General features: G+C 43.9%; 1 protein-coding gene across 1 annotated transcript in view; it reads left to right on the plus strand.

Annotated features, from left to right (window-relative positions):
• LOC124863404 (primary amine oxidase, liver isozyme-like) overlaps window positions 1–20406 on the plus strand; it is a 50758-nt gene that overhangs the window by 8848 nt on the left and 21504 nt on the right. The window contains exons 2-3 of the mRNA XM_047357765.1: window positions 5905–6023; window positions 7862–8028. Of these exons, the coding sequence (XP_047213721.1) occupies window positions 5905–6023; window positions 7862–8028 (286 nt within the window). The remainder of the gene's footprint in view (window positions 1–5904; window positions 6024–7861; window positions 8029–20406) is intronic.

Genomic DNA, 20406 nt, shown 5'->3' on the forward strand with positions numbered 1-20406 from the left:
TAGCCATCGAAGTGGTTGTTGATCCGGAGGCCGGCAGTGACGAAGTAGCCAGCGATGAAGGAGCAGATGTCTCGGAGGTCTGCGGCGAGGATGCAGGCGCCTCGGAGGTCTGCGGCGAGGATGCAGGCGCCTCGGAGGTCTGCGGCGAGGATGCAGGCGCCTCGGAGGTCTGCGGCGAGGATGCAGGCGCCTCGGAGGTCTGCGGCGAGGATGCAGGCGCCTTGGAGGTCTGCGGCGAGGATGCAGGCTTCCTGGAGTCCGACAGCGGCGATGCCAGGCAAACCCACGAAGCGAAGAGTCAAGCAGTGTATGAAGTGGCGAGATCCTCAGAGACTTGGCCCTGGCGTCCAACTTGGACCCAGGCAGAAACCCTGAAGACTTGGCCCTGGCGTCCGGTTCGGTGTCAGGCAAAGAGTCAGGCAAAGAGTCAGGTAAAGAGTCAATCAAAGTCAAAAAGTCAGTCCGTATCTCCAGTAACACCCCCCAGAGGAAACTGAGCAGGTGCTCAGGACCAGGTCTTGGAGACAGCCCATCCATGGGCTCCACCGAAGCATGGTGTGGGAATGGAGGCAGCCCGCCCACGGGCTCCTCCGTGTCATGACGAGGCTCTGTAGACCCGGCGACGGCCGGCTGAGGCTCCGTAGATCCGGCGACGGCCGGCTGAGTCTCTGTAGATCCGGCGGCGGCCGGCTGAGGCTCTGTAGATCCGGTGACGGCCGGCTGAGGCTCTGTAGATCCGGCGGCGGCCGGCTGAGGCTCTGTAGGCTTAGCTGCATGCTGTGAGTCCAGAGGCATGGCTGCCTTAACGGCCACGAGAAGAGGATTGAAGGGACCTCGAGCGGAGAGTGGAGCTGGAGCGTCTAGCCATCCCTCTGCAAGAAAGTCATCTAGTAAGATAGTGTGCACGTCAACCAGATCCTGAGGATTGCTAATCAAGTGAGGAACACACTCTAGGCAACGTGACTTCATAAGTTCCTTCTTGATCTCCTGCAACCCGGCCTGAACCCAGGCGGTCGCACCGACGACCGGAGACCAGCAGAGGGCATGACGAGCTCAGGTGCTGCTACTGCTGCTGCTACTGCTGCGGACGTGGCAAGCTCAGGCGCTGCTGTTGCTGCAGCTGTGGACGTGACGAGCTCAGGCGTTGCTGCTGCTGCGGACGTGACGAGCTCAGGCGTTGCTGCTGCTGCAGCTGCTACTGCGGACGTGAATAGCTCAGGCGCTACTGTTGCTGCAGCAGTGGACGTGACGAGCTCAGGCGTTGCTGCTGCTGCGGACTGCTTGCGGCGCCGGCGACATCTCCGACGAGATGGGGCGGGCTCCGAACTGGGAGAGTGCGCTGCAGGCAACTCTGGCTCCAAAAACGAGGAGGAAAAGTAGACTGGATCTAGTGACTTACTCCGGGGATGAGGAGAGGGTCTGTGACGCAGCGGACCAGTACCCAGAAGAGGCCTAGCCAGTCTTGTGCCCCAAAACGGTGACCGCTGCTCTCTCTCCTCCTGATCCTGACGTGCGCTCTTCTCCGCGGCACGTCGGAAATACTCAAACAAGGTAATCATCTCTGGTTCTGCTTGGTCCTTCTTTTGGCTGGTTCCTAAATGTCGGGGAAGGACTGTGGGTCGGACCAAAACGCAGAACAGAGCTCGGTAGCCGCATCATAATTTATTCCACACTCCAGGTAGTATGGCAAAACGAAGCATGAACAAAACATAGTCATGGTACACGTAGCATAAACGAAGCATAGACAAAGCATAGACATAGAAACGTAGCGTAGCATAAACGAAGCATAGACATCACCGACATAGAAACAAGGAACCAGCGAGGAACTAAACAAACAGAACAACTAATATACACAGAGCACAGAGAGGGGAACAAAAGGCAGGTAATCAAAGAAACAGGGAACATGTGTGACAAGGAACAGGTGAAACAAATACAAAGGCTGAGGATGGGTGAAAGGACTAAAACAGAAAACACAAACTAAGCAAGAGAATAAATCAGAGGAGGAAATAAAGAACTAGAATAACTATGAACTAAAGTAAACAGAGAAACTAGAGGGGAACATAGAAACAATAACTTAAGAAATAAACAAAGAGCCATAAGGAGAATCAAAATTACAAAATAAACCAACAAGTCCAAAATGTCACTCCATGACAGCCACCCTGGATCCTTCATAAGCCGACTGCGGCACTGACAGCCCCGCAGAACGGCGCAACGACTTCTCCGCCTCCCGAGACAGGAAGGCAAAGAGGCCAATGGAGCCAGACCGATGCTCATCCGCGAGGTCCGTGTTTGGCGGAAACATACTGTCACGGTTTATTTGGAATTGGACCCCACAATGCAGACGAGCAGGCATGATGGTGATGGTAAGTGAAGAAAAGTTTTAATTACAAAAACTCACACTCAGCAGGAGGCAGGAACAAAACAAATGGGCAGGCAAGACAGGCATGGCATGATCAAAAAAAAAAGACAAGACTTGGTTAGAGAGCTAGACATGAGCATATGAGAGTGAAAGATGTTTCCGCGAAGACTAACAGAACAGGTGTGAATATATGGCGTGAAAACCAGGTGGAGTAAGGAGACAGATTAACTTGAAGCAGGTGAACTGAATAAACTTAATTAACAGAACAAAACGTGACTGGAGCAAAACAGAGACTCTTGAACACAAACTAGAAAAACATGAAGCAAAAGCATAACCAGATCCGAAAACCAAACTTGACAAAACATGATCAAGACGACAAAACAAAAGCATGACCAGGAAAATAAACAGAAACATGATTCAAAACTTGAACAGTGAAAAACATAAGGAAAAACCCCGAAACCAAAAACCAAACAACCCTACATCATGACAAAACAAAATAAATTTAGGCTCAATAATGTTGGGTTACAAACTTCATCAAGTGTATTAGTTTCTTCATCTCAACCCCCCAAATTACTGTCTAAAATACACAGGACACTGTCTGAAATAGATTATTCAATATCCCTTCCTATTATGAAATGGGAGGTGGATATATCAGTCAACTATGACCAAATATTCTGGTCTCAGATATATTTAAGAAGTTTTAAAATGACTAGTAACCCCAGTTTACACTTATTACAATACAAAACCCTTTATTCACTGCCTTATGTATCACTAAGAAAACTATCCTCATGAATTGGAAAAATATTATTAGTATTAATCAGTATAGAGACCCTTTGGTGGATTACATAAGTCTGGAGACAGCCTCTGCCTCCACATCAGATCAATCTTTATGGGCTCCTTTGATCAGCGTCATCACATAGTGGGGGCCCTGGCTGGGCCTGGGTGACTTGGGTCCTGGCAGGCATGTTGCCGGAATTTTGGGCTAGTGCTGGTGGGGTGGAGAGTCTGGGGTGGGGGTAGATGATGGACATTTTTTGGGTCTGGGTGGCTCACGTTTGGATTCTGGTTCTTCGTTTTGGTTCCGGTTCCTTATGCTTCTCGGTATCAATTCTGTTTGGAGGAGGGGTCTGCATGGTTTCGGCACATGTGCTGACGAGTTGTTTTCCGGGTGGAGTGGTCTTAGCTTCTCGGTGGGTATGGTTATGGATGTGTGCTTGGGTATAGATGTTGTGGGTCTTCTTTTCGCGGGGGTTACCTTTGCAGGGGACTTTATGTTTGGGAGGCTGGTGGGGACACATTTGTGCGAAGAGGGCTTTGTGCACGGCTTTTGTTTTAGGGGCTTTTTGCTGTGTTTTGTCCTCTGCTGTATGGTGTGTAGGCGGGTTTAATGGTTTTCACCGTGTCCCTAAGGATGTATGGAAGAATGTGTGGTGTGTGGTTTTTTCTTGGCTAGCCTGGATGTCGGTGGTTCTGTCTCGGAGGGGGTGTGGCCTCTTTGCGGTGCGGGCCGTGGCCTTTCTGTGGTACTCTTGGGTTTGCTGGACCGGCATCTTTGGCACTGTAGTGGGCAGGGTTGTGCGTCACGGGGTCTGATTGGCTGCCTGGCTGGCACTGGAATTTTTGGTTTGTTTGTCTATGGAGGGGTGCACAGCCTATGTTATCCTGGCTAGGGTTTGTAATTGGGTGTCCTGCCATTTTGGCTTGGGTGTGGTTATTTGCTGCCTCGGTGTTGGTGTGGGGCTTGTTTTGCTGCTCTGCTGGCCTGGTTGTGGTTGCAATCCGGTGCCAGGCCAGGGGGCATCAGGGACTGGGTGCTCTGTTTGTTCTGCGCCGTGGGTCCAGATGTGTTTGGGCATGTTGGTCATATGGGTGGGAGTGGATGGAACCATGTCTTCCTCCTTTGGTGGAACTCGGGAAACGGGAATGCCTACTGGGGACAGCCAGGGAGCTGGCATTTTGTCCTCCAGTCCTTCCCTCATACACGTACACCTCCCTCTGCCCGTTCCATCACACTACCAATAGGGCCTTGGGGTTTGGGTGTGTCATTGGAGTGTGAGGAAGGTTTTCTATCTCCTCTGTCCCATGGTGGCCTGGGCCCCAATTTTATTGTACAATTTGGACAATCTTACCTATAATATTTTCATGATATGCACCACTTGGGGGTGGGTACACTTTATGGCATCCAACGGGGGGTCTATTGAAAAAAACCTCATCTCTGGTGCATGCACCCACCTCTAAATTTTAAGTTGCATGAAGACATTGAGGGTTCTGGGTGGGGTAGTGGGTACGTGTTGGTGCCGGCTGATGTCTGGAGAGAGGCCGGTTTGATGTACAATATCTGTGTCCGCATTGGACATTTATGTTAGGGTTCAAAGCGGGTTGAGACTGTTTTGTTCTGGGATGGCTCTGGTTGGACTCGTTTGGACCAAGTGGACCGCTCCTTAGATGGGGACACGGGTGGTTAGAGGCTAGGGTCAGGGTCTGGGCTGGGATCATTTAGGTTTGGGCAGTGCCGCCACTAGTCTGGACTAGTGGCTCGTGCTGCCGGCCTGTCTCCACCCCAGAATGAAGTGGACCACCTCTGGGATCGGGGGGCTGGTTGCCTCCTTTGGGGTATGGGTGACTGGACTTAGGAGTGTAGAGTATGTATGAGGAGTGCGAGTGAGTGTACCATTGTTGTGTGTCTTTACGTTGGGTGTGTGGTTATGAGTGTTTGTATGTGTACGCATGAGGGTGGTAACGTGTGACTGTGTGCACCTGTTTTTGTGTTAGGTCGGGTCTTGGGCTTCTCTCTTTCCTGGATCATCTTAGGTGCGGTAATTACGGAGGAGGTCCTCCCAGCATCCCCATGCTCTGGGGTCCTTTGGATGTCTGTGGCTCAGATCTACTCCGTGTCTGTCTTGGGTCCCAGGGGGCAGGTCTGTTGCTCCTTGTACCCACTATTGCATATTGTTATGGTGAAACCTTATATACACAAGCGTGCTCACACATACACCCACCGATGTTTGGATACAGGTGCTAACAGATACACAGATATACTCAATATTGAGCCCCTGTTGCAACTAAATAAATCCACTAAATTCATTAGTACCCTGTACTTTTGAGTAACGTTGTTGTTTGTATATGCGTTGTTGCATGTGGAGAAGCAGTCTTCTAGGGTATTTTGTATTCTCTATATCCTTCTTTCTCTCCTCTATTTGTATCTCCTTTTCTCCCTTTTATCTTTTTGCCCCACCCCTCTCTTTCTTGCTACTTTTTTCCTTTCATATCGGTTTCTGCGTGCATTGCATTTGAAATAATCCCAAAGCAATTTCTAATTAGGTTTATATATATATATTTCAAGTGGAGCATTGTAGCCAAAGCCATAATGCTACACTTGTGAAAGTAAATCTTGTTGCCGGACTGGACAAGTTAAAAGAAAAGAAAAATAGTAGCTACAGGAACACATTTGCTGTCCAGCTGATGTATGAAAGAACATTTAAAACCTGTAAAAAAGTTGAGGAGGGAAAAAAATATTGCTGCAATATTTCTTTTTCTTTTTGCAGGTGTGGAGAATGTATTCCAGATCAAAGACATGGAATTTGTCAATGTATCTTTGCCTTGGATGCCTGATCGTCATGCAATGGTACCTCGGCTGGTGGAAAAGCAGCTCCAAACAGAACAGGTCTATCTTGATATATGTATGATTTGCTTCTTTTTTGTTTCAATATTTACAAGAACTACTGGTTTTTGTGCTTAGCAAGTCTTGTTAGCTGCCAAAGTAGCGAATCCTCTATTGATTGTTTATTTCCTCACTAGACATGGCAATGCTTTTAGCCTTTTTACAATGTTTGTTATAGTGCTACCTTTAAAAATGAATTATAATGAATGCCATGATTACCTGTTATTTTTCCAGGAAAAAAAATTCTAACAGCCATTTTAAAGTCGGTCACCAGTGCACAGCTGATCGACAGGTTGCTGTTGCAGGTGCAGGAATGGGACATTAATCTATCCAAAGGTTTTTTCTGATATTTTGAGGCAAAAAACATTTGAATTACGTAATTGTACTATTACAATCACACCTCCTTCTCCATGCTTCACGGTGGGAACCAGGCATGTAGAGTCCATCCGTTCACCTCTTCTGCGCCGCACAAAGACACGGTGGTTGGAACCCAAGATCTCAAACTTGGACTCATCAGACCAAAGCACAGATTTCCACTGGTCTAATGTCCATTCCTTGTGTTCTTTAGCCCAAACAAGTCTCTTCTGCTTGTTGCCTGTCCTCAGCAGTGGTTTCCTAGCGGCTATTTTACCATGAAGGCCTGATTCACACAGTCTCCTCTTAACAGTTGTTCTAGAGATGTGTCAGCTGCTAGAACTCTGTGTGGCATTGACCTGTTCTCTAATCTGAGCTGCTGTTAACCTGCGATTTCTGAGGCTGGTGACTCGGATGAACTTATCGTCCGCAGCAGAGGTGACTCTTGGTCTTCCTTTCCTGGGGCGGTCCTCATGTGAGACAGTTTCTTTGTAGCGCTTGATGGTTTTTGCGACTGCACTTGGGGACACTTGGGGACAATGTTTTCCCAATTGTTCGGACTGACTGACTTTCATTTCTTAAAGTAATGATGGCCACTCGTTTCTCTGTACTTAGCTGCTTTTTTCTTGCCTTAATGCAAATTCTAACAGTCTATTCAGTAGGACTATCAGCTCTGTACTGTATCCACCTCCTGCACAACACAACTGATGGTCCCAACCCCATTTATAAGGCTTGAAATCCCACTTATTAAACCCGACAGGGCACACCTGTGAAGTGAAAACCATTTCAGGTGACTACCTCTTGAAGCTCATCAACAGAATGCCAAGAGTGTGCGGAGCAGTAATCAAAGCAAAAGGTGGTTACTTTGAAGAACCTAGAATATAAGACATATTGTCAATTGTTTCACACTGTTTTGTTCAGTATATAATTCCACATGTGTTAATTCATAGTTTTGATGCCTTCAGTGTGAAGCTACAATATTCATAGTCATAAAAATAAAGAAAACTCTTTGAATGAGAGAGTGTGTCCAAACGTTTGGTCTGTACTGTATAGTTTTGCAGGGGTAATTGATAATATGATTTGTATGTTCTCCATGCCCTGCAATCTTCCACAAAAACTCAGAATCAAATAAAATGGACAAAAGAGAGGACTAAACATTTACTGAAATTTTTTGTGATGTAATGACGTGGTACTGAGCTTGCTTTCAGGTTGTGGAAAACCAATCCAGTTCTTTTACTGAACATGTTAAGAAATGGCCTCAGCACCACCTCTACTTCAGAACTAGAACTGCTTTGGTGGAAATACCATTGGTCTGAATTTAGAACCATTTGGCAGATAAGTAAGTTGAATGAGTTAAATGATTAACACAATCGTCCTAGGATGCCTATCTCATCTTTCTGCTTCTCTTTCGCCATAACTCCCAAATTTGCACATGCCATTTCTTACTTCTCAGATCTTAACTGTTAACTTTTGCAACCCCTCCACAGGAGGCAGCCCAACGTTTTGACACCAAGACACCTCGCTATCTTCACATCGCTAGCAAAAAAACCAACCGTTGGGGCCATCAGCGTACCTACAAACTGCAGGTGTTTAGCTTTGCAGGAGACCATCTACCAGAGAACCAGGTTGAAGAGAGATCCATGTCCTGGGCCAGGTAGGAATAAAAAAAGAACAATTTATATGCCAATGTGCAGTTGCAATAATGATAATAAAAATAACAATAATAATAATTATTATTATCATTTTGTGCAACATGCAATGTGCAACATTTCTAGGAACATGAACAATGCTTCTAACAGCACTGCTTCTGCCTCTCTGCCTGCTAAGACGATTTTCTCCTAAGCTCCCTGCTTGCTTGCATTCTTTTACTCCTAACTTTTTATCTCTTAGACAAAATTACGGAAATATTGGACTAAAACAACTTCTTACCAGCGACTCCCAAGGATTATTATTATTATTAGGACTTTGATGTTTTTATAATTGAACTTGAAAGCAGGACAAGTTGACGCCAGCTAATCAACACAAAATGCCTCCCTTCACCACAGAGGACTTCGACAAACTTTTACAGAAATTGGCTGTTTTGGAGATGAAAATCCACAGACTAGAAGTGAATGTGGAGGTGAATATGGGGTACACCCATGATTCAACTCTGCCTGTGATCCCAAACAGTGACAGCCTGCTCAACGACTAAGGCGGCAATCAGAACACTGAGAATAAACCTACCGGCAGACCCACCTGGGCTTATTTTAGGCGCATGCCCAAAAAATCAAGGTGGACGACTCACTGGAAGATCTCAGCAATTAAATAAATTAGAATGGCCAGTATTTCAGAGAAATGCCCCCGTTTCCCCTGGGAAAAGGAGACTTCGACAGCGAGCTGCTGTCACAACAACTGATAGGAGTGAGACAGCTGGAAATAATGGAATTCCCCTCCAGAACAGATCTGCTCCACTACGGAATGAAAACCCGGAACATGATCCATCTTCTGAGAACAATAAAATGTTTGAGAACAACCTCCATTCTAAACAGTCTTCTCCTAAATTGCCAGAGAAAAAGCACCCCACCGGACCTAGAACCCTAATAGTGGGCAACCCAGCTGTGGAGGGGATTAAAAACTTCTGCAACAAGAAAAACACAGAAGTTCTGATTGGTACCAGTAACATGGTGTCCAATATCTCAGAGAATATTCTTGCAATCACAGAAAAGCGCCCGTCTCTAGAAAACCTTATTATACACTGTGGAGCCATAGATGACGTGGCTAAGAAAAAATCAGAAAGACTGAAGGAGGATTTCACTTGTCTTCTGAATATTGTTGGAGGTCTCAATATCAAGGTGTTTCTCAGCGGACCCTTTGCACCGATTTTCTGTGGAGATGAGGTTTTTTCCAGACTTCTGATGATTAATAAGTGGCTGAAAAAAACATGTACTACCACACCTGTGAACTTCATCGACAACTTTAATATTGTTTGGGAAAAAAGACAACTCTTTAAGCAAGATGGTTTCTGTTTGAACGAGCCAGGAGCCAGACGTCTCACATATAATCTCTTCTATTCAGTAAATAATCCGCCAGCAGCTTCGACCTTCAGCAGAGAACATGGAGTATCCAACAGCCTCCAACAGCTCCAGCAGAAACAATCAGCCAGTTGGCTGAGAAAGAGAGGTCATCACAAAATGTCTCCCTGTCCAAATCCACAGGAGAAGCGGACCCCCCCATTATACCCCCATCCCACCCCCCCATTATACCCCCATCCCCCTAAACCCAGACCCAGACCGACACCCCCGGTAAACCCCCTTTACCCTAGACCCCAACCCAGACCGCACAGAACTCTCCCATCTCCCCACTGAGCCCGCTTTTTGCTTTACTGGATTCTGATAACATGAAAGGAGCTCTTAAAATCGGGACCCAAATGGCTCTGACATCTTCTCCATTCAACACCCCCCGTGGCCGAGGCCCTGCTACTGGACCAACATCTTCCAAATGCTGCAGACCTCCACCACCTCCTAATCTATCTCTTCCTAATCAGGACCTTCAAATCACTTCTCTGTGATACAGTCTGGGCCCCAGTGGTAACTCTATCAGAAATGAAAAACTTGGGCCCCTAATAGGAGATAGTTGTAAAATCTCTGTGCTTATACGTGACAGAAAGAACAAAGCCAAAAGGATAAGAGACAGCAATAAACAATCAACAAAAGCCATAAACTGTCAGGTACAACGAGACACAGAGTTAATATCAACAACTAAGTCATATAAACTGGCTTTACTGAACATTAGATCTCTGTCAGGAAAATCATCTTTAATCAATGACTTCATTACTGACCACGATCTTGATGTTCTGTTTTTAACAGAAACATGGTGACATGAATTTAATGAAGCTCCCATTCTGATAGAGGCGATGCCTCCGAACTACAATTTTCTTTGTGAGAGCAGACAGCAAAGAAAAGGTGGAGGGGTGGCCACTTTGTTTAAAGATTTATTAGAGTGTAAAAAAGTATTTCTGGGCAAATTTGACTCTTTTGAATATTTGGCTCTCCGGGTAAAGAGCCCGGTCCGAACCATGTTCTTGAATATTTACAGGCCTCCTAAGTCCAAAACAAACTTTATCAGTGATTTTAATGAGTTTTTATCTGTGATATGTATTGATTATGACTGTATAATTATTGTGGGAGACTTCAACATTCACATGGACAATCCTGAAGACAGAAGTCCAATACATCTATGTGACACTCTTAGAAATGTTGGTTTGACTCAACATGTTAAACAGCAAACACACAAACAGGGACATATTTTGGACTTGATCTTCACTAAGGGTGTAAACATTTTCAAGGTGTCTGTAACTGATGTTGCTCTATCTGACCACTTTTCTGTTATTTTTAAAAGCATCATCTGCAATTACTCAGTTTGCCAAAGAGACATGATAAGAAAACGCATCTTTAAGGACGGTGCTGCTGAAACCTTTAACCAGATTTACTCTTCTACCTCCACTTTGCCCTGTAACACTGTAGATGAGCTGGTAGATAACATTCATTCTAAAATCTCGGACATCATTGATTCAATTGCTCCAATTAAAGTGAAAGTTGTTTCTGGGAAGAAAATGTCTCCATGGAGAACTGCTCCACCAGTCAGAAGAGAAAGAAAGGATTGTCGAAAAGCTGAACGCAGGTGGAGAAAGACTGGACTCCAGGTTCACTATATTATCTATAAAGAGAGACTATACAGATATAACCTACAACTGAAAAATGCAAGGGAATCTTTCTTTTCTGAGATTATCAGCAAAAACATTAATAATGCTCGTGCATTATTTGCCACGGTCGACAGGTTAACAAACCCTCCTGTAACTGTAGCATCTGAACTCCACTCTACCAGGGCTTGCAATGAATTTGCTAAAGTCTTTACTGAAAAATCCCAAAAGATCAGAGGGGCAGTCAGCACATCCACATCAACTCCAGTACCAATGTTGTCTCCAACTAGAACTGATTTTGACTAAATTGCCCAATTTCACCAAATAAACTGCAAAAACCTAGAGGAAATCGTACACCAACTAAGCTCTTCTTCCTGCTGTCTCGATCTTTTACCCACAGCTTTCCTTAAGAAAGCTTTGCCTGTAATGACATCTGATTTAACACAAATAATAAACACGTCCCTTTTGTCAGGTGTTTTCCCCCAGGCCCTAAAAACAGCAATTATCAAACCTCTATTGAAAAAGAGCAGCTTGGACAAGCTGCTACTACAGAACTACAGGCCTACATCAAACCTCCCCTTCATCAGTAAGATAATTGAAAAAGCTTTGTTTCAGCAGTTAAACAACTTCCTAACAACGACCAACCGCTTCGATGTCTTCTAGTCAGGCTTCCTGCTCACCACAGCACAGAGACTGCTCTTGTCAAGGTGTTCAATGACATCCGAATAAATGCAGACTGTGGAAGAACCACAGTGCTGGTATTATTGGACCTGTTGGGTTTATGATTATTGATTGAATAATCTTGATCAATAATTATAATTACAAATCATAATCTGACAAAATCAATTTCTTAACCATAAATCCTCATTTACGAATCGAGACCAGAGATGTTTCTGGTGTTGTAATTGTGGCTCAACGCCTCTGACAATTACAACCGTTAAATACTCCGTAATAATTAATAACTATTGCCGGAGATGTCACTGTTTAATCGACCGTTTCTGCCGAAACGTGTGGAACTTGAACCTTATTTTGACTGACACATCACTTTTTGCACACAATGAAACACCAAACGCTCTCTCTTTATCTATGTGAATATTTATTAATTTTCACCTACTCAACATGCAAAATTCTACAAACACAGGGGTAACACATCTAAATAAGCAAAATCAACAAACGGTAGTGGGTATGTATTGAGTCAACCAGCAGTTTATGGCACTACAGACGAAGGGAGAGGGGGATATGAGTGGTGGCGAGTGGTGGGGGTTGGAGCGCAGCTCCGACTGTCCTTATGGTCTTCTGATCATAAAACTTCCCCCTAACTCCTGACCACAAAGGATTGATAACTTTTGGCGGCAAGCTAGCACAGTGAGATTGAAGACAAAGGTAAAATGGAGAATTTTAACATGAGGTCGTTTTAACAGTCCAGTCTTGCAACGCACCCGCGTTCAGATAGTAAACACAAACAGCTCTGGGGGACACGGCGGATCCCGATATTACATAACACATCAAAGTTTCAACAAGCAAGGTTACATGCACATATTATTCAGAACACATGAGATCCTAACCAGCGATTCTGATCGCTTCTACAACCTCTGACCCTGCCCAGGCCTTCTAATAAAGAAATAAAAGATGGGTTTTACTTGTGTCGTCTTCTTCCAAGTGAGGGAATTCGAGCGAGGAAAAGTGGGGTTAAGTTAATGTACGTCCACAATTAACTTCAGGGGAACGGTCAGTCTTTGTCCTTTGGTCTTCTTGACAAAAAGGAAAAATATGATCTGACCATCAAAGTCGACTTGAAAATGAAACACGGTAGCGGTTCGTCTCTCCGAAACTCCGTGTCTCCAGTTACGTGTTAACTCACGTCTTCGATCGGCAAAGTGAAATCTCTGGCCTTCTTAGTCCAAAACCTTCAATTATGAATGGTTCGTTGTCCAACGAGAGAGAATGAATGAAACTCTGCACAGAGCTCTTCTCTTAAAGTGACGCGCTTCAATCGCCAGACCGGTTTCTAGCAGAAGGCAAGTTTTCAAACATGAGCGCCTCCTATATAGCACCCAACCCAACTGGTTTAAATCCTACTTGAAGGACAGGGACTTTTTTGTGTCTGTAGGTAACTTTACATCAGAGACCATAAAAATCACATGTGGCGTTCCCCAAGGGTCCATGTTAGGGCCCCTCCTATTCAATATCTACATGCTTCCCCTAACTCAGATTTTAATGAACAACATCGTAAGTTATCATAACTATGCAGACGACACACAGCTATACGCTGCTGCCCGCATCCTCACTAGAACTAAGAAAGTGGAGCACATCACCCCAAGTCCCTACACTGGCTCCCTATAGCTCAGAGAATAGAGTTTAAAATACTTCTGTTAGTCTATAAATCACTGAATGGCTTAGCACCAAAATACATTACAGAATCAGAATCAGCTTTATTGCCAAGTTCGTACATACAAACAAGGAATTTGCCTCCGGTACACTTTGCTCTTTTGTTCTGTTTTTGCATTACAGAATATACAAATTTACAATTTACAATGTACAATATACAATGTACAATGCAATATTCTGCATTACATAATATACAAATTTACAATTTACAATGTACAATATACACATATCTAATAAAAAAGGTGCATTTGCAACATCTGTATGCTGTTGTTCTGTACTCTATTGAATGTTCATCAGAGAAACAGCCTGGGGGAAGAAACTGTCTCTGTGGCGGCTGGTTTTGGTAAACAGTGCTCTGTAGCGGCGGCCTGAAGGTAAAACTCTAAACAGTTTATGTGCAGGGTGTGTGGGGTCGGCAGAGATTTTGGCAGCTCTTTTCTTGACCCTAGACCTGTATAAGTCCTTGATGGAGGGAAGGTCATCTCTGATTATTCTCTCTGCAGTCCTGATTGTTCGTTGCAGTCTGGACCTGTCCTGTTTTGTGGATGAGCCAAACCACACTGAGATGGATAAAGACAGGACAGACTGAATGATGGCAGTGTAGAAGAAGACCAACAGCTCCTGTGGAAGGTTGAACTTATTGAGTTGCCTCAGGAAGTACAGTCTCTGCTGGGCCTTCTTTCTAACAGTGTCTATGTGTGAAGACCATCTCAGGTCCTCAGAGATGGTGGTTCCTAAGAACCTGAAGTGGTCCACGGCCGATACAGTGTTGTTGAGGATGGTGAGGGGGGTGTATGGGGGTGGTGTTCTCCGAAGGTCCACCACCATTTCCACAGTCTTACAGACTTGTTGTCAGTGTATCAACCAGCCAGACCTCTCAGGTCATCTCGCTCAAATCTACTCTGCATACCCAAAACCAGAACCAAACATGGAGAAGCAGCTTTTAGTTCTTATGCTCCATTAATCTGGAATAAACTTCCAGAAAACTGTAAAAGCGCTGAAACCCTAAGTTGCTTTAAGTCAAGATTAAAAACTAATTTGTTTAGAGTGGCCTTTGACTGTGCCATCTAGGCATGATTAGTTGCGTTTTCAGTCCAATTTTCCTTCATTTTCTTGTCCATCATTCTATTCTCTTTATTTTATTTTACTTTTTTAAATGACCTCTGTTGTTTGATTTTATCATTTGATTTGTTTTTCTGTGTCTGTATCTGTGTTTATTTGCTTTGTGATTGTATTGTAATTGTATGTACAGCGCTTTGAGTGTCTTGTTGCTGAAAAGCGCTATATAAATGAACTTACCTTACCTTACCTTACCTTACCTAACAGTTTAGCTGTCTAGATAAGCTTAAGTGTCAACAAACATGTGACTATTATAGTGCAGGAAAGTCAAAATATCTACATGCTCATAACCTAGATTTGCCCTATGGTTTGGAACTATGTTCCCATCTGCTGAAAACAGTTGTTCTGATGGATTTGAGGTGGCTGGAATACACAGAAAAGAGTTTACCAGTTTGGAAAGAGTTGTATAGCGTCCTTCATTTGTTTTCATCCAAATGAGTGGAATCTGTTTTTTGAAAGAGGAGGCTCTCCAAAGTACATTAATACTTTACAGTAATACTGTCTGTAACATCTGATTAACCTGCTGCTCTGGATCCTCATCATCACTTGCACTAAAGTTAGAGGATGATACCTGTACCTTGTCCGGCAATGTTGTTTCCTTCTTGTCTGCTTGTACAGTGGATTCTGGATCACTACTTGTTTGCATTGATTTCTTCACAAAAGTAAGTGTTAATGGATGTAGCTCCTTTAGTGGTTTCATCTAGGAAGAAAAAACAGATAAACTCTGAGCCAGTTTTCAAGTTTAGAGTATGAAAGAGAGCACAGCAATTCCACAGTGATAAGAAAACTATAGGGGGTCCTGATAGTTTATTTTTGCTTACTTAGGTGGGTCAATATGAGTCTCTCTTCATGATGTGGGATGTCAGGACAACAGGTCAGTAGTCATTGAGGACTGATGGATGAGTTGTCTTTGATACCAGAACAAGACAGGAGGTCTTCCACAACACTGGAACCTTCTTCTGGTCCAGGCTAAGGTTAAGGAGAGGCTGCAGAATCCCACAGGCCTTCAGGACTTTAGGAATGACACGATCTGGACCTGCAGCCTTATTCCGGCTCAGTCTCTCCAGTTGCCTTTTCACCTGTCTTCTTGAGACACACATGTGGAAGGGGGCCAAAGAGAGAAACAGCATCTTCTGATTTGGTTGAAGACAAACATGTAGAAGCAAAAGGGTCCATGGCTGAGGTGGAAGATAAAACATTTGATGTGTGACAGGAAAGCTGTGGCTCAAAGGAGGGTGGGATGTCTGTCTGCCTGTGGGCAAGAGAGAAGGATGCTGAGCTTGTTTCGGAAGTGAACCTGTTGAAGTTTAGTTCATTGGCTCTGTCCAGCCATCTATTGGTCCAATCGTCCTTCTGCTTGAAGCATTTAATCTTCTTCCATCCCTGACCACACATCTCTGATATTGTACAGCTTCTTCCTGTACACCTCCTTGCTGTCTCTTATCTTTACTCTAAGTTGCTTCTGTATACTCCTCAATAATGCCCCGTCTCCCGCTGTAAAGCTCTTTTTTCTTGTGAAGCAGGTCCTTCAGGTCACTGGTGATCCAGGGTTTGTCATTGGGGAAGCATCTCAGTTTTCTGTTGGGGATGGTGTTATCCACACAGAAGTTTATATTCAGTTACACACTCAGTCATAGCATTGATGTCCTCTCCATGTGGCTGGCACAGTGTGTCCCAGTCTTTAGTCATAAAATAAAAAATAAACAACAAATAGAAACAATGTAAAATAAATAACGAATATAAGCCAAAGTAAATTGTATTGCTTTTATTTACCGTCTTATTAAGTTTTATGTCACAAAACAAGCACTCCAATTTTGACATTTTATTTGCAAAAATATCACTTTAAACATTTTCACTTCTAAATATTCAGATTCATAATTCAAATCACATTCTCTCCTGGTAGTTTCTCTTGCCATGAAACTGAATCCATCGAGCTAAATTGGGGCCATAAAGTTTGTTCAACCAAAAACAATTTGAACCTGAAAAATAAAAGTTTGTTCAAAAGGCAAAAATTTGAACCTAAAAAATAAAAGTTTGTTCAAAAGAAAAACATTTGAACCTGAAAAATTATTTTAAACCTCCCCCAAAAAAATTTTAAAACAGGAAAAAAACAGATGTGAAACTGGAAAAAAACAAGTTCAAAACTACTTTTCAGATTCAAGTTTTTTTTCTTCGAACTTGCAGATTTTTTTTTCGGCTTCAAACTTTTTGCCCTGTTTTGGCGTGGGGGGCGGGGCCTCAGATCACGGTGGTGCGGAATCATGACTGACAGCTCAACACAGCGGCTGAACAGCTGTTGCATTCTGGGACTGTGGGAACTGGAATTATCTGTAATTGTTAGGACTTGCGAGATAGAGGACCCCAGAATGCAGACTAGAAGGCAGCATGTCGGTAAGTGCAAAAAAGATTTTATTAACAAAAATTCACTCTCAGTAAGAGGCAGGAACAAAATAACAAACGGGCAGGCAAGATAGGCAAGGCATGATCTGAACAAACAAGGCGTGATTAAGAAATGACTCCGTGATGACTAACTGAACAGGTATGGAGAGAAAACCAGGTGGAGCAGGGAGACAGATTAGCTTAGAGCAGGTGAACCGAATAACGATAATTGACAGACAGAACAGAACGTGGCTGGAGCAAGAACAGAGACTCATGAATACAAACAAAAACTAAAGCATGACCAGAACCAAAAACCAAACTTGACAAAACATGAACAAGACTAAAACATGACCAGAAAAATAATAAACAGAAGCATGATTCAAAAACTGAGAGAAATACAAGAAAACCCCAGAAACCAAAAACCAAACAACCCCAAATCATAACAGTAATACATCATCAATATTCTATATATATGTGATTGGTTTTGAAAGATAACATGCTTCACCGATAGAAGCAGCTTACGTGAATACACGACGCGCATCTCAGAAAAGAAAATATGATCTTGACAGATTTGTACAGCATTTTAAGTCCGTGTTGGAGATTTCCCATGCTCTCAACATAAAGCAAAAGAACCGCCAGACTAAGCGGCGGTGTGAAAACAATTGCAAAACGAGCCGGTATTTTCCGAATATCCTTGCATAATTAAGCCTGGACTTGTTTTCACATGGACTGGACTTGGGTTACGGTTTCTGGTGCAATTTTGATGTAAACGTGTTTGGTCTTCATTTAGTGAAGTGACTCACAGCCAGGGGCAAACTGGCATACGGGGCAACCGAGGAAATCCCCGGTGGACCGCTGGCTTAGTGGGACAGTGGTGTATACAGGTCCTTCTCAAAATATTAGCATATTGTGATAAAGTTAATTATTTTCCAAAATGTCATGATGAAAATTTAACATTCATATATTTTAGATTCATTGCACACTAACTGAAATATTTCAGGTCTTTTATTGTCTTAATACGGATGATTTTGGCATACAGCTCATGAAAACCCAAAATTCCTATCTCACAAAATTAGCATATTTCATCCGACCAATAAAAGAAAAGTATTTTTAATACAAAAAAAATCAACCTTCAAATAATTATGCACTCAATACTTGGTCGGGAATCCTTTGGCAGAAATGACTGCTTCAATGCGGCGTGGCATGGAGGCAATCAGCCTGTGGCACTGCAGAGGTCTTATGGAGGCCCAGGATGCTTCGATAGCGGCCTTTAGCTCATCCCGAGTGTTGGGTCTTGAGTCTCTCAACGTTCTCTTCACAATATCCCACAGATTCTCTATGGGGTTCAGGTCAGGAGAGTTGGCAGGCCAATTGAGCACAGTGATACCATGGTCAGTAAACCATTTGCCAGTGGTTTTGGCACTGTGAGCAGGTGCCAGGTCGTGCTGAAAAATGAAATCTTCATCTCCATAAAGCTTTTCAGCAGATGGAAGCATGAAGTGCTCCAAAATCTCCTGATAGCTAGCTGCATAGAGAAAATATGATTTGCACAGCACTTTAAGTCCATGTTGGAGATTTCCCATGCTCTCAACGTAAAGCAAAAGAACCGGTAGACTAGAATGAAACCAGATGCAAAACGAGCCGGTATTTTCCGAATATCCTTGAATAATTAAGCCTGGACTTGTTTTCACATGGACTGGTTTCGGTTTCTGGTGCATTTTTGATTAAAGCGTTTTTGGTCTTCATTTAGTGAAGTGACTCACAGCCAGGGTCAAACTAGCATACGGTGAAATCCCGGTGGACCGTAGGCTTAGGCATTTCTTATTTTCTGAATGTTTCGTTTTTAATAACCGCCTTTCACAGACGCAGGGCGGTGGGCCGGTGGTTCACTTCAGCCCGTGAACCACCGGCCCACGAGCTGAATCACTGGCCCACTGTCCTGCACAGACGCAGGGCGAGCGCGATATCAAGTACGCAAGAGGCGACAGTTTCTGGGATGCTGATATTTTTCTGGATCATTGTGCCCTAAACTATGCCATATCAACCTGTTAAGGATAACCTTTATTTATATGACCCATTTACAGGGGTTGGACAATGAAACTGAAACACCTGTCATTTTAGTGTGGGAGCTTTCATGGATAAATTGGACAAGCCTGGTAGCCAGTCTTCATTGATTGCGCATTGCACCAGTAAGAGCAGAGTGTGAAGGTTCAATTAGCAGGGTTAGAGCACAGTTTTGCTCAAAATATTGAAATGCACACAACATTATGGGTGACATACCAGAGTTCAAAAGAGGACACATTGTTGGTGCACGTCTTGCTGGCGCATCTGTGACCAAGACAGCAAGTCTTTGTGATGTATCAAGAGCCACGGTATCCAGGGTAATGTCACTATACCACCAAGAAGGACGAACCACATCCAACAGGATTAACTGTGGACGCAAGAGGAAGCTGTCTGAAAGGGATGTTCGCGTGCTAACCCAGATTGTATCCAAAAAACATAAAACCACGGCTGCCCAAATCACGGCAGAATTAAATGTGCACCTCAACTCTCCTGTTTCCACCAGAACTGTCTGTTGGGAGCTCCACAGGGTCAATATACACGGCCGGGCTGCTATAGCCAAACCTTTGGTCACTCATGCCAAGGCCAAATGTCGGTTTCAATGGTGCAAAGAGCGCAAATATTGGGCTGTGGACAATGTGAAACATGTATTGTTCTCTGATGAGCATTCCTTCACAACCGTCCCATGATTAAATGTTTTTTTTATGTTGCCCCATGATTCACAATATCTTGAATCACCCAGACTGTTGCATGCCCAGAGTGATGATTTGGGCTGCCATATCATGGCATTCCCTTGGCCCAATACTTGTGCTAGTCACTGCCAAGGACTACCGAAACATTCTTGAGGACCATGTGCATCCAATGGTTCAAACATTGTATCCTGAAGGCGGTGCCGTGTATCAGGATGACAATGCACCAATACACACAGCAAGACTGGTGAAAGATTGGTTTGATGAACAGGAAAGTGAAGTTGAACATCTCCCATGGCCTGCACAGTCACCAGATCTAAATATTATTGAGCCACTTTGGGGTGTTTTGGAGGAGCGAGTCAGGAAACGTTTTCCTCAACCAGTATCACGTATTGACCTGGCCACTATCCTGCAAGAAGAATGGCTTAAAATCCCTCTGACCACTGTGCAGGACTTGTATATGTCATTCCCAAGACGAATTCACGCTGTATTGGCCGCAAAAGGAGGCCCTACACCATACTAATAAATTATTGTGGTCTAAAACCAGGTGTTTCAGTTTCATTGTCCAACCCCTGTATACCATAATGATATGAGGCATAAGTTCTAATGTTTCATTTTTGTTAGAATAGGACAAGAATGCTCATCGACACACATTACAAGGATAAATGGCCCAAGGTTTTTCATGAATGACCTGTGGCCGGGGGACTGGGTTTGATGG

Source organism: Girardinichthys multiradiatus, chromosome X, assembly GCF_021462225.1.
Source record: "Girardinichthys multiradiatus isolate DD_20200921_A chromosome X, DD_fGirMul_XY1, whole genome shotgun sequence".
NCBI lineage: Eukaryota > Metazoa > Chordata > Actinopteri > Cyprinodontiformes > Goodeidae > Girardinichthys > Girardinichthys multiradiatus.